Source organism: Myiozetetes cayanensis, unplaced genomic scaffold (assembly GCF_022539395.1).
Source record: "Myiozetetes cayanensis isolate MyiCay16 unplaced genomic scaffold, myiCay2020 scf4, whole genome shotgun sequence".
NCBI classification, from domain to species: Eukaryota; Metazoa; Chordata; class Aves; order Passeriformes; family Tyrannidae; genus Myiozetetes; species Myiozetetes cayanensis.
Window position 1 is genome coordinate 32,490,331 of NW_026087631.1, and position 13,716 is coordinate 32,504,046.

Genomic DNA, 13,716 nt, shown 5'->3' on the forward strand with positions numbered 1-13,716 from the left:
AAACAAAACAATTGCTGTTTTAAAGCAAGATTACAATTAATATTTCTAGAACAATATCAAATGACCTTATGATAGCAGACGAATTATCATAATATCTCTGTTTTGTCCTTGGAATAACAACAAAACAAAAAAAGAAACTACAAAACCAAACCAAAACACACAGAAAAACTGTAGGATTACAGGGACTTTAGTTTCTACATTTAGCAAAATTAATGAGAAATTTTCTGTTTCGTCCATCTCAGGATACTATAACTTTGCTTTAAAGTGTGGTTAAGGAGCAATAATCACAGAATATACTTAAGATGTTTAATTTCAATTTCAAAGAACTTTTCAGTAGTCATCAATTTCTAAGTCAACAGCACAAATGCATGTAATTAAGGACAACTAACAGAAATGGTTCAACTTCAAATCAGAAAACTAACAATTTAGATGATTTTGCACTTACTAGAGACAACTCAAGCCCAAACCTACTTCTACAGGCAGCAACAGGTATCTTCAATTAGTTTGGTTAAACTGAACTAAATCAGACTCTATTCTTAAAATGTTTATTATTTTAGAGACCTTGCTTTAAAAAGTTTCTAATGCTGTGTGGCAAGTACAACGTCTCAGGTGTTATGCACTCTGAATTTCCAGAATAATGATGAGGAAAATGTGCTTGTGTGTGCTCACATACACATGTATGTGTTCACTAGTATAAAATCTTTTAAACTGCCCATTCTGTTGCTCACTTTACCATTTCATGAATGGCCAGCATATTTTGCTGCATGTACAATGCTCCAAGGCTTTCCAAAAGCTAATTTATCATTTGTTGTAGCTTTCACAATACTATTAAATAGTTATTTCTTTCTGTAAGTTAAAGATCTATTTCTATTCCAGGCAGTTTAAGAAATCTACTGTAATGAGTCAGTAAGATACTAGTACAATGTTGAGTCCATGTGATCAGATTTCCATTCTTCCACGAATGAATGGACAGGAAAAGCCATTTACAGTCAACATTGCCTCAATGCATTACCCCCCAAGTTTTACATACCAGTACAGTAACGTCCATTTGGAGCCAGAACAAATCCCGGTTTACAGATGCACTTAAAACTCCCATCTTCATTTATGCACATCCCATTTAAACACATGTTTGCAGTGGTACACTCATCATGGTCTACAAAATATTGCAGAGTAAGCTGCGAATAGTTTCTCCCCTTCCAGAAGATAACCGAGTAAAAACAAACAATTGGGAATGACATGGCATATTTCTTCACTTGAAGATTCATTTCTAACAACAACTGCGATAAAGGTCTGTAAAGTCTCCACTCCACAGACAAAGCCGCAATTTTTTTTCATGTAAGCAGTTGCTTATTTCAGTAGACTGTGTATGAAAGAACAGGGCATGTCTTTCTTTCACACATGAAAGGATAAAAAGCTTCAATCACCTGAGACTGAGCTAGTTGATTACCTAGAAAGTTTCTTTTACACAGAGTAGCCAAAACTAAAACCAGGTACTTCTTCAGCAGTGCTAATATATGGGCATTTGCTATGAAGGTTTAGGGAAAAATGTTATTCCTGGCACTCTTGAGGAGAGATGTAGCTTTGAAAACTAAAATTATCTCAAATTTTCTTTGAACTCATACAGTTCTGTACAATAAGTATTTGAATAAAGGGCCTCAAAGTTCAGCTCAGGCCGTACCTTATCACAAAAAAAGTAATCCTTAATGATCCTTACCTGTAGTATGAAGTATAATTTATAGAATCACCAAGCTAATGCCTGCCCCAACTCCTTAGAAGAGTTCTTACCCACACAGTTTTTTCTGTTTGTAGTCAGTTCAAACCCAGCATTGCAAATACACTGGAAGCTTCCATCAGTGTTGACACACCTGCCATTCTTACATAGAACACCATTCTGAATGCACTCATCTATATCTAAGAAGAGAAAAAAACAATCAACAACAGAATCCAACACAATCAGAGAACTACTGTAAGAAAAAAATATACATAGTGATAATTATTGCTTTCAAAAATACTGCCATGTTGTTTAAATACTACTACAAAAAAATTCAGTTAAGAATTTACTTTCATTGCAGCAGAGAAAAATATTATTTTACAGAAGTGTACAACAAATGCTACATTTTATGATGTTCAGCAATTACTTCACGAATACCTTTAAAAATCTACTCACAGATTCACCTGCATACATAAATATGCATCTGTCACTTTTTTTCTTTTTTTAGAACTCCTGCCTGGGAAATTCTCTGGCCAGGTGATGGGTATTCCAGAATAATGTTTAAATATTAAAAGACAACAACAGAACAAATGGGATAGCAGCCCAATGAATTTAACTACTATTTTAGTGTGGGTTTTTGATATTTTTTGAACTGCAGTGGAGCTCCAGTGGAACAAAGGGGTCAGAAAATCTGCAATGCCAGCAGAGTTGAAGGAATTTTCTTACCAATGCAAGCTTGCTTGGTAGGAGTTCTCTGGAAACCTGCGTGGCACTTGCAGTAATAGGAACCAGGTGTGTTGACACAATCTCCATTGGAGCAGGGGTTTGACGTGCATTCATCAACATCTGCTGGCAGCACAGAGGAGAATTAGAGCCTTCACAATGTCTACAACATTTATTTTTTTCCCAAGTTTAGAAGTTTCTTAGTGAAAAAGGTGGTAACTAACAGTCAAACACTAAATACAAAAACTTGTTCATGGTGGAAAATCATTACTTTCCTAAAAACACAGGGCTGTTCTTAGTTGAACTAGGTAGACATTTTAAAGAGAAATGGTATGACATAATTTATAAGCACCTTGAGAGACAAAAGAAAAAAATCTGCATAAGGATTTTGAGACATGGGATCTCATGGTTGCCTGGTGAAAGTGAACAACACAGTAAAGCACAATTTTACTTAACTCAAAGACTACTTATTCTTCTTTGGAATAAAACCAATACAAATCAAAACTGGCACTTTGAAATGAGAGCAAACCATGGCATGCAGAAACTACCCCATTTTATTACAAGTTTGTCGTAAAACTGTGAGGGCGGGCCACACACCAGCAGGAGGGATTCCTAATGAGACCACAGTCTGCACCACATCTCAATTATTTATGACTTACTGCATCTTCAACCCCAGTCTTTGCATTTGAGTAATGCCATACTTAATCTAACCCTTTTCTGAAGTGTACCTTACTCTCCTTTCCTGAGGTTTTTGGTATTTAAAACACATGAAAAACCACATTTTAACCACCTTAAGTGTTGGATAACTGCTCAGAAATAACTACTATTTGACACAGGGCTCTGAAAACTTTAGGAGTTCCTTTCCAGGACCCTTCCAAATTTCATCCCCAGTGGTTACCAATGAGTCAGCCATGTCTTTGGCTCGAGATACCTATTCCCAGATCTAAAATAACATTGACTTCTCCCCCCATTACAGTCCTCTAAACCTCCCAGGATCCTTGTCCACTGAGATCCAGGGAGCAGAGGGAATGCATCCCACTGGTTTGGCTCAGTCTCTCCTGCAGCAACTAGATGGATGACCTAAGCAGCCAGTCTCTGCTACATCTCAGTTTACAGGTTACAAACTGAAGATGCCTTGATGAAATACCCCTTTCTTTATCAATTACTTATGCTTATTTGACTTTTTTTTGTCCATATGCCCTCCACTTCATTTACAGTCTGGAATTGGTTCTCTCTTCATGTACACAGGCTTTAACAACACAAAGTCAGTGGTGATTTGCAATGGATTTTCAGTATCTGAGTGTAGGCTGCCATAGGAAGTACTGGCTAAGAAAAGCCACTGCTGATCAGTTCTTAATCATAATGATTTTCCTATGCATTTTGCAGTGCATACTTCCGGAAATAAAACGAAAAGCCCAGGGCAATTTTCAGGATCATTTGCACTCACTCTTTGGAAAATCTGACTGGAAAACTTAGTTCAATACAACTTGAAAATAGTGGAGTGGAATGAGGAATTAAACTTATAAGAATATTTACATTAAATACAACATAAAAATGCATAATAAATATTCATAAATATTCATGTTCCGTTAATTACTTCAGTTTAAAAGATGTCAAAAGGTTTCTTTTGTTCAAATCTAATCATAAATAAGACCATACATTTAACAGGGTTTACTGTGTTAATGCATACACAGTTGAAAGAAAAAGCATCAATACACACATCAAAGAGATCTGTGTTTTTACCCAGATCACTGATATAATGAACTGGTTTACAGCACTCTTAGTGTGTAGAAAGTCTGTGTAAATAGTTAAATGAATAAAGGCAAAGGAAATGGAAGAATGAAATGCCTCCTCTCCCACATATTTTACTCACTCACATTTGCATGGCAGCTGTTTACCACAGCAGTAAAACCACAAGAATGAAACACAATAAAGAAAAGAAAAATCTGAGGTGTTAAATACAATGAAGAAACCAGTAACTGCATCTTTATATGAGAGAGTGACATTTATGACTTTCTGTATTATAGGATTCGACTTGCTTCAATCTGATTACAAAAAAAAAAGTCGAATACGTTCATGCTAGAAATGGATTTCCCCATAAATTAGTTTATAAATTGCACAGCAGGAATGCAGAGTTTCCCTATGAAACAGCTGATTTAAGCTTAGAAAATCCTTCCAAAGCCATGTGCATCACATGATTTCCACATAAAATACGCATCTTTAGATGCTCTTATTTTTATAAGCTCTTGATAACTGAGGGAAATGGCAAATATATGTTAATATAAAGGCGTTGTTGGCTTTGCATTTATGCATGCATATTCCAGCAGGATAAACAGGAAACATCTGAGACAAAGATATTCAATTCATTTATTCTATCTCCCAGCATAATCCTCTTCAAGGTCAAATATTTCTCTTTCAGCACTTGTATCACACTTATCTCCACGTTTCAGTTTTTAATCTGTAACAACTGCCAGAACTTTACTAGGCACAGTATGAACTTCCAAAATCCCCTTAAAAGACTTACTGCAATGAGTCTGAAGATACATTATAAAAGTTAAAACATTTTTAGCCACAAAACAACTAAATTCAACAGGGCACAGCTACAGGTTTGCCATCACTTTTAAAATCTCTACAGTTTTATCCACAGATTTTATAAGTAGAATGAAATAAGGGAAGGTAATAAATTTAGAGCCATCTACTGGTTTGGGGAAAGAGACTGACCATTCAATGTCAGATCACTTAGGACACTGGTGGTCCTTGACCTACCAGGCATGTTCTATTGTGAGAGGAGCACAATGCAAGTTTAGGTCAGAGAGCAGTAACACCATTATTTGTTTTTTTTTGTTTGTTTAGCAGGATTAATTTTGAAACAAGACTTTAATTCTATACAAAAATATCTATATGGCTTCTCAATTTATTGCTTGGGGAATAGGCAGCCAGAGAAGTACAGGAACAGTGTTTTTCATTTATATTGCATTAAACTAACTCCATATAGTGAAAAGTAACTGTTCCCAATGCCCCAAGACTGTTTGTTCGGTAATTAGAGGGGTACCCAAATCAGATTCAAGCAAGCCTTTAAATGAATTTAGTATGTATTAGTACACACAGAATATCCATGCAGTTAGGTTTCTGCCTCTATTTTCAAGAAAATTTTCTGTGTGATTTATATAATATAATACTCAATTCAGTGGAGATGAGATGTATCAATTGAGATACCCTGGCTACTTCTTTATAATACAAATAGAAAACGAAAGTTAAACAAACATATTATTTATACAGAGTTCATAGACTTATTTATAATTCATATAGTGCACCCTCTTATAAAAAGTCTTCTGAATACAAGCAACTACTCAAGAGGCAAACCACCCAAGAGTTGAAATTAGTAATGACTGACTTATTTCATGCAGAAAAAAACAGGAAGAATTATACTTAAACCTGCTGGAAGTCATCTCTGGGGTATTTTCCCCTGCTTTCAACCTTAGATATCACTGTATCTGGGACCGCATCTTCTGCTTTTGTTAAACCAACTGAAATTTTTGTTTTGATCCCAGCACATCCAAAGCTGCCTCAGTTTTCAGACTACTGTTCTGTGCTCAGGTATGCATTGCAAAGTCAAGATTAAGTTCCTGAAGTGAATACATCTTTGTCCTGGGCACACAACTGTGTGTTAGAGAATTAAACAGGTAAAAAATATTTTTTTTTCCATGCACCTATCAATCCAGCCTCACAGTTTGCAGGCACTTCAACCTCAAAACAAAAATCAGATACAACTTCACTATTATCTCAAGCCTGGAACAGAAGACAAACAGTAAGACTGGTGACCTACAGGGTGATCCCACAGAGAAGAAAGAAACAGAATGCCAGCCAATTCTTAAGAACACATTATATTTTTCTGTCAATCAATTTCAGCACCCAGACATGTAAATCTAATGGCCTTTTTTAACCATAGCTGGTTGTCCTACTCCAATGACAACTGAAAAAGAAAAGAGTTTAAATTAAGTCCATATACCTCTACTTGATGCAACCTAAGTACAAAGCAGCACAAAAATGAAAAAAAAAAAATAATAAATGAAGCATTCACAATAGACTCAACCAGAGTTTATTCTGTTCTGGATTAATCCCAAAAGTCACTCTTAGATGAAATTAGTACATTAATGCCAGACCATTTAGGCTGAGAAGTCAAAAAGGAGCCAAAGACATTGAACCATTTCTTTTGTGTCACTGGTTATTGAAACTGATATTCACTAAAAGTCTAAAAGGTTGCCCAAGCACAGATGAGGCCTTTGATTCTCTACCTACCTATAATGTCCTAGTATTTTTAGGTTCCAGTGTTTCATCTGGGGTCATCTCTTATTCAGGTGTTAACCTTACCACCTGCATCAAGATTTACTTTGATTTTGACTTTATTTTCCACGATTCATTTTTTTCTAGAATCTTAACTGCATATGCTAGAATATCAATATATGCACTTCATTAATACTCAAATGTTTGGTACAGTGTCAGACTGTACTAATTTTTACCTCAGCACTGCCTCTTGTTTTTCATGCTCTACAAATTAAAAAAAGGTGAGTTTAATAGCATTCAAAATTATGTATCACAATGGACTGATAATTAATCACGTGCCATCTCTATGCTATTGGCTGATATGAAGCACAAAGTATCTTTCAGTAGTTTTCACTTGCTAGCTTTGTAATAACCATGTATTCAGATTTTTATGATTAGTCTTTGTTTCTTCTTTTGAAGGAAGCAAAATTAATAAAAATTTAATAACTATATTATGTTATCAAATAGATAGAAACATCTGTGTGCTTCAGATGTTATTTTCAACTTGACCCCCAAGTAACAAAAAATATGGATACAAGATGTGAACTAGATTTCAATAAGACAATTTGTCCAACATGCCAGCTTTCAGAAAATGCTCAGCACAACTCAAGACAGTCCTCAAGAGTCAAGGTCCACCATAGTTAAAAACACTGATTTCAGTGATGCAAAATTTAGTGCTGCAACAGATGTGCCAGGGTTCCCTATATACTATAAAAGAATAGCCATGCAAGACAGATTTATAAAACTCTTACTGCTGTACTTAAAATGCACTTATAGCTCCTGAAGCCCAAGGATGCAGCAAGAGATTAAGCCTCTTAAATTTCCCAGAGATCAGAGGTACGGAAAACTCTCAACCAAACAAAAAAGCTGAAAGAGTTCAGCTTGCTATATCATAGAGGACAACTTGGAAGAAGAACTGTAACAGTCTTCACATACTAAAAAGTGCAATGAGAAAGGTACTGAACTTCTTTCCTTATATAGTATGTATAATACAAGAAATAATTAACTGATTTTTTTTTTCTTCAAAATAGTGTTTAAATTAGATTAGATGTTCTGAAAACTTTCTGGATGTTTGACTATTGGAGCAGTGCACCTGCTTGGGAAATTGGTGGAATCCCTGTCAACTGAGTTTTCTTAACAGGAGGGGGTACAGTGGTCAGGAATGATGTACATACAGAGCTATAAATAACCTCTCTGGTGCAAGTTTCAGACGCAGATTATCAACTCAGTTTGAGAAAGAAAAACAGATAAGTTAATTATAATATAAAAACCTCCCTGCCCAGCATCTGGTTGACACTCTCTCTGCTGCATCCATGGCAAAATCTGCCCATAATATCCCCACTTGAATTCCACTATGTAGAATCTTCTTGCATTAGAATATTTTTTTAAGGATTCATATATCTTCAATTTTCTGTGTTTCTTTGTTTCTATATTTTCCCCCAGTCCACGGACACACTAGAAATTGATTCTAAAGCCACAATTTCAGTGAGAAAAGACTAACAGGCTAGCAAGCTCTTGTGCAATATTTTTCGTTCACAGATCTCAAACCTCTTTATAAAGACTCAGTAAGAAAATGTTCAATCAAAAACACAACCAGAACTTTTTATTTAGGATCCTATAAAACCATTAAGCTATATCCTGCACAGAGGATTTTTCTCCACACAACTACGCCTTAAGAACCCCCAAATCTTGTATTTTCCCTGAAATACCCGGGGAAGGTCTGTAACTCCAAGTGTGAAGTCCACAGTAACTGAACAGAAGTGCAGAATCCTAAATTCAGCTCTTTTTACATAAAGTTAGCATCCTGTATTTTCATATGAAACACAAACATAACCAGAAGTTAATTAATGCCAACTTTTAAATTATTTGATATATTTCAAACTGTCATTAATCCTTACAAGGAGGTAAAGCATAAATTCTACCTGTCATCACCTTGAACACAGCTCAACACCAAATTCCATAGCAAAAATGGAGCTCTGAGAGCATAACAAAAGACAACATGAAATAGAACTTACTTAATTGAATGTGACAAGTCATCAAGTACAGGAATAGGAATACTTAATACCAATATTTTCAATTAAAGATTTTTTTTTGTAAGAAAACAGATAACTCTCATATAGAACTGAAATGATCATAGTGTAACTAACACCATGGTCATTGTACTCTCTTTCAAAAGAGCAGTATCATTAAAATTAATATACTTTTTTATTAAAAAATCACATCAGACTTAAAGCAGAAAAATATTAGCCTTTTAAGTGAATAGTGGAGTTTAGAAATGTGCACTTACCAATACAATCCCCATTTGCATCCTGCTTATATCCCATGTTGCACTCACACCGGTAACTAGAAAGGGTTGGTATACAACGTCCATTTAAACAAAGGTTGGGATGGTGCTTACAGTTGTCTACTGTCTGATTGAGTATTGCTAATATAAAAAAACAGAGCATGAGACAAATTCTTATACTTTCCAATGGAAGTAAGTATGAATATTATGCTTGGTTTCAGAAAGTATGTTACTAGGTGCATAAATATATCCCAAAAATGTTTTTTCCAAGCACTATCTGTTGACATGACAGTAAACTAGCAACAACAAACAGCTCTTTGAAATAAAAAACACATTAGACAAACATTCTTAAATATGATTTACCATTTCTGTGTGCAGCCTGATGAGCCTGTCAGTGGCCTCATGAATAAACCATAATTTATGTGAAAGTTGAAGCAACCACTTCCTACGTGTTTGCTGCCTTAATAATGCTCTTTGTATTTTATTGTCTTTATGGCTGTGATCCCAGAGATGTGTTTACACATTATAAGCAAGGTATCTATGTATTTTTAAATGACAAAGTCATTTTTAAGTGTTAAGAACACTGTATCATATCCAGACTAAAAACTAAGCAGAAAAAAAGAAAAAGGAAAAATAGAAGGAAGTAAAAAAAGAGAGGAACAAGTAACAATGCAAGCACTTACTCAGCCCTGTAATTACTGGAACACTTCCAGTGGAACTCTGACCCCCTGTCCCACCTCCACGTGGGGAGAAACCATTGCTTCCAGGGATGGGAATGAATCCTGCTCCTCTTGGGCCATAGCCATTGCTGTTGCCACCAGGAAGGAACCCATTTCCTCCTGATCCAGCACGTCTGGAACCACCTCTGGCAGGAGAACCATCCACACAAAGTCTGCGGTGTTCATCTGTTAAACGGGAATGCATAGGGAAGCATAAAGTGAGTCCAGCCTTCAAAAGACAGATTTTTTTTTTTGTCTCCCATAAAAAACAGAACACCAACTCCTTGTTTCCCTGATGTTAAGTGTTTCCTTTCCCACTCTTGATCTCAGGCAGATCCCATGATATTGTGAGAGGTGTTGCTTAAGGAAGGACACTAAAAATAATAAAAACATAAATACTGTAATTTCAACTATTTTTTGAAAACTTTTAGATGATACGTTGCCAACAACACTGTAACTCCTTTGCTACTCAGAGACATTGACACAGAAAATACCTTTCACCAAGGACTAGGACTATTGTTCTCTGAGCAGAGTTGAAAGAATAACTGAAATACTGATACAGTTCTCGTTCGAAGTAACCCAAATTGTAATGGAGCAAGAGAGCAGCTGTTCCTTTAAATCAAAGTTAAATATGGGCCCTCATAATTGTTTCATCTTTGAGTTTGACCACAAAATCTTTCTCATTTCTCAAGAATTATTTCCAAAGTCAACAGAAGAAGGTAAAAAAAAAAAAAAAGTGCCAAACAATCACGGACCTGAAAAAAATGGTTCAGAGATGGTAATATCAGTATTAAAACCAAGGGAATGAATAATAATGCAATTCCTGCCTTTCTTTTTCCATTTTACAATATTCCTGTGACCTCCCTCCAAACTAGAATGGACAGCAAGAAGGAGAAAATAAACCAACCAAAATAAACCCACTAAAAAAGCCACTCACCAGATCCTCTGACAGGACACATCTCTGGAGCAGACCCAGTGGCCCAGCACCTCCCAGACTGACAGCAGCACTGCCTTCTGGTGAACCTTCCAGGCAGCTCCTGTGCACAGTGGCCACTCATAGTGCTGGAGAAACATGTACTTGTCCTCTCATCTGGTAGTTAATTTAAAAGAAAACTAAAAATAGTAACATGGAACTGTTGTAATTACTTTCTTTTGTTCACTGGATGTGAGGACTACATTGTTTTACAAGTTGTATTGAAAAAAAACCAAAGCAAAACCATAAAGCACCCAAAAGACACCCAATAATTATCTGAGGTGATCAGCACCCACACATTCCACACTGGATTTATTGCAGGATCACACAGTTGCAGTGACACCAGTCTTGCATTAATCCAGCAAGCAATCTTGAAGTCTGCTCAACCTAACAGGAAATACGGATTATATGAAAGATACAAAGAAATAAAAACTACACAGATATATATATAAACCCTATTATGGACAACAGAAGCTGGCTACATTGTTTAAAAAATTATTCATTTGAAATCACTTCTTGGTCTTGTGCTGCTACTGGTTTACATCATTTATCTGCAATTTAAAAATAGCTTCAGAATTCCCTTCCCTTCCCCAACATGAGAACAAAGTGCTTTGACTTATCTGAAATAAGAGGAACCACATGAGATCTCGAAAAGACACTATTATTAGCAATTGCTAATTTTTACATGATATGCAGTATTTTTTAGTTAATTCATCATAAGGGGTTTTTTTATATCACATACTTGACACATGCAGCTCTATAAAAGAAATTGCCACATGTGGAAATATGCATTGTATTTTTAATAATACAGGGATAGCTTTTAAATAAATTGTCTTGTAAAAGCTGCAATCTATTGAAGTTCAACACTTCATTTATTATCTGTTTCCGCAAAATTAGTGGCACATCAGTATATGCTACTTAAAGCCTTTTGAGGTTATATATGTGCCTTATATTGGTCTCTAAAGGTTCAAATTTAGCCATCAGCGCGCTTGTAGCAAGTGTGGGTAGAGCCCTTCTCAAATCTCCGTTCGCGAAGCCTAGCCATGATGAAAGGTTTAAATAGAAAGTTTAAGTGAGATTGGACTTGAAGTACCAAGGATAAAAGTTTGCTCCTTTAAAACCTAAGAGAGCATAACTTTTGATTTAATCAGATGCAGGTTTGAGAAACAAATATAATTAACATTTTCTATGTTTGCCTACATATCAAAGAGACATCAATTGCTTTTTTTCCCCCAGATCTCAGGCTACAATAAGCCAACACAAAGGGATCTGCTGTTGAAGTGAAGGTGGTTGTACTGGAAATCACCATCACAGGAGGATGCTATGAAATTTAAGCAGCTGGATCAGAGATACAAGTAAGTTAGCACTGAATGAGCATGGGGGGAAGTGCCAGAGAGCTGGAGTACCTACCAAGAGCGCAGGATCCATCCATGGATGTGACATAACCCCTAGGGCAGATGCAGAAGTAACTTCCCACTGTGTTAGAGCACACACCATCCTCACAAATCCCTGGTGTGATGCTGCATTCATCAATATCTACCCAAAATGGAAAGGACATGGGATAATTAGCAGAGCATTTGTACATATTGCTTAAAAAAAAGGGAAAGAGAGCTTTTCTGAACTGAAGTTGTTATTCCTAGTGCTTGCATATTGGAAACAGCTTTGTTTGCCATCTACGGGAGATTTTCCTTACACACACACAGGGTGCACCACTTCAGGTCACAAATACATGAGAGCAGGCTGAGATTTCCTGTTAATGACACATACTGAATGCCACCTCTAAGGAACACGGAATAGCTACAATGCAATACCAAAAGACATACCATGCTTTGGAGCTGAAGGAAGAAGTATGGTACAACATAACAGCCCTGGGCTTCCACAATCACAGAAATACTGCTGATTACATCTGACTGTTTCCTGGCCTTCTAATGCTCCAACTGTAAGTAATAATTTTGGCCAAGCCCTTCAAATGCAAAAAAATATTGATCCATTCAAATATTTCTGTTAACTAAGCAGTGGCCTCATCTGAACACTAAATCAATTTTGAATGTAAATACATACAAAGTGAGATGTCATCAAGCTGATAAATGAGTTGCTGTATGTAACAAGGAGCTGCTAAGGCTCTTGACATTAGATCTGAGAGCACTGTGTGCTCTCCCAGAACAAATTGAAAACAAAATGAGAAGAAGAGGTAATGAGAATGACTATAGTTTTATTCTTAGGGATGTGAAGCATAGCAGAGCAAACTGGAAGGGAAGAAAAGCATGAGAGTAAAGACTGCATCGTGACCATTTATACAAGCAAGCCATTCTAAGTAATCACTTCATTCTACAACTGGGACAATCTCTAGACACATGAGTATTTTTAGGGTCATCTTAGTAACCTAATTTTGCTTTCAAGTGACCGCTGCACATTAGTAGCTGTGAATGTGAACTGTGGCCTAAGAGGTATTTGAGAAAACACGCAAAAACTGGTGCCAAGTTTCTAACTAGAGCTGAGTTATGTTCTCTTTTTGGAGTGAGATGATACCATAGGGTTTGCAGGATTTGATACCAAAGCTAGTCACAGGTACAAGATTTTGGCTTAACTTGTTTGTAAAAATCTGGATCCAGTATTAACTAGAATTAGCTTTCACACTATGAAACAAACCTCAAAACAGAAGAGTCAGACATTGAATTCAGACTGTCTCATATCAAATAATGCAGAAGAAGCATCAGAAAGAGCATATGACAGAAATTATCTCATGATGACACTGAAGGTATTTGCCTTCCTTGTGGGAAAGCCTTGGGAACCCATGGGTCATATCAATCCTTCATTTCCTTGGGCCTGTCACTCTAGAAATTCTCTTGAGATGAATGAACTACTTGAGAAATACACTTTAGCAGTTATTTATGTGGAGAATGTATCACTACATTCTCCACATTGAAAACTCAAAGGAAAGGACAAGTGACAAAATGATCTGCCATGGACAGGGTATTAATGA

General features: G+C 36.2%; 1 protein-coding gene across 6 annotated transcripts in view; it reads right to left on the reverse strand.

The window, feature by feature from the left end:
- The window catches only part of FBN2 (fibrillin 2), a 119,073-nt gene that overhangs the window by 72,126 nt on the left and 33,231 nt on the right, over nucleotides 1-13,716 (reverse strand). For 5 of the 6 annotated variants that reach the window (XM_050329107.1, XM_050329108.1, XM_050329106.1 and 2 more), the window contains exons 7-13: nucleotides 12,144-12,269; nucleotides 10,698-10,850; nucleotides 9,725-9,946; nucleotides 9,045-9,182; nucleotides 2,438-2,557; nucleotides 1,786-1,911; nucleotides 1,031-1,153 (exon numbers count right to left, since the gene is read on the reverse strand). In XM_050329107.1, the coding sequence (XP_050185064.1) occupies nucleotides 1,031-1,153; nucleotides 1,786-1,911; nucleotides 2,438-2,557; nucleotides 9,045-9,182; nucleotides 9,725-9,946; nucleotides 10,698-10,850; nucleotides 12,144-12,269 (1,008 nt within the window). Of the gene's footprint in view, nucleotides 1-1,030; nucleotides 1,721-1,785; nucleotides 1,912-2,437; nucleotides 2,558-9,044; nucleotides 9,183-9,724; nucleotides 9,947-10,697; nucleotides 10,851-12,143; nucleotides 12,270-13,716 lie in introns of those variants that run through there. The other variant, XM_050329111.1, reaches the window with a different exon arrangement.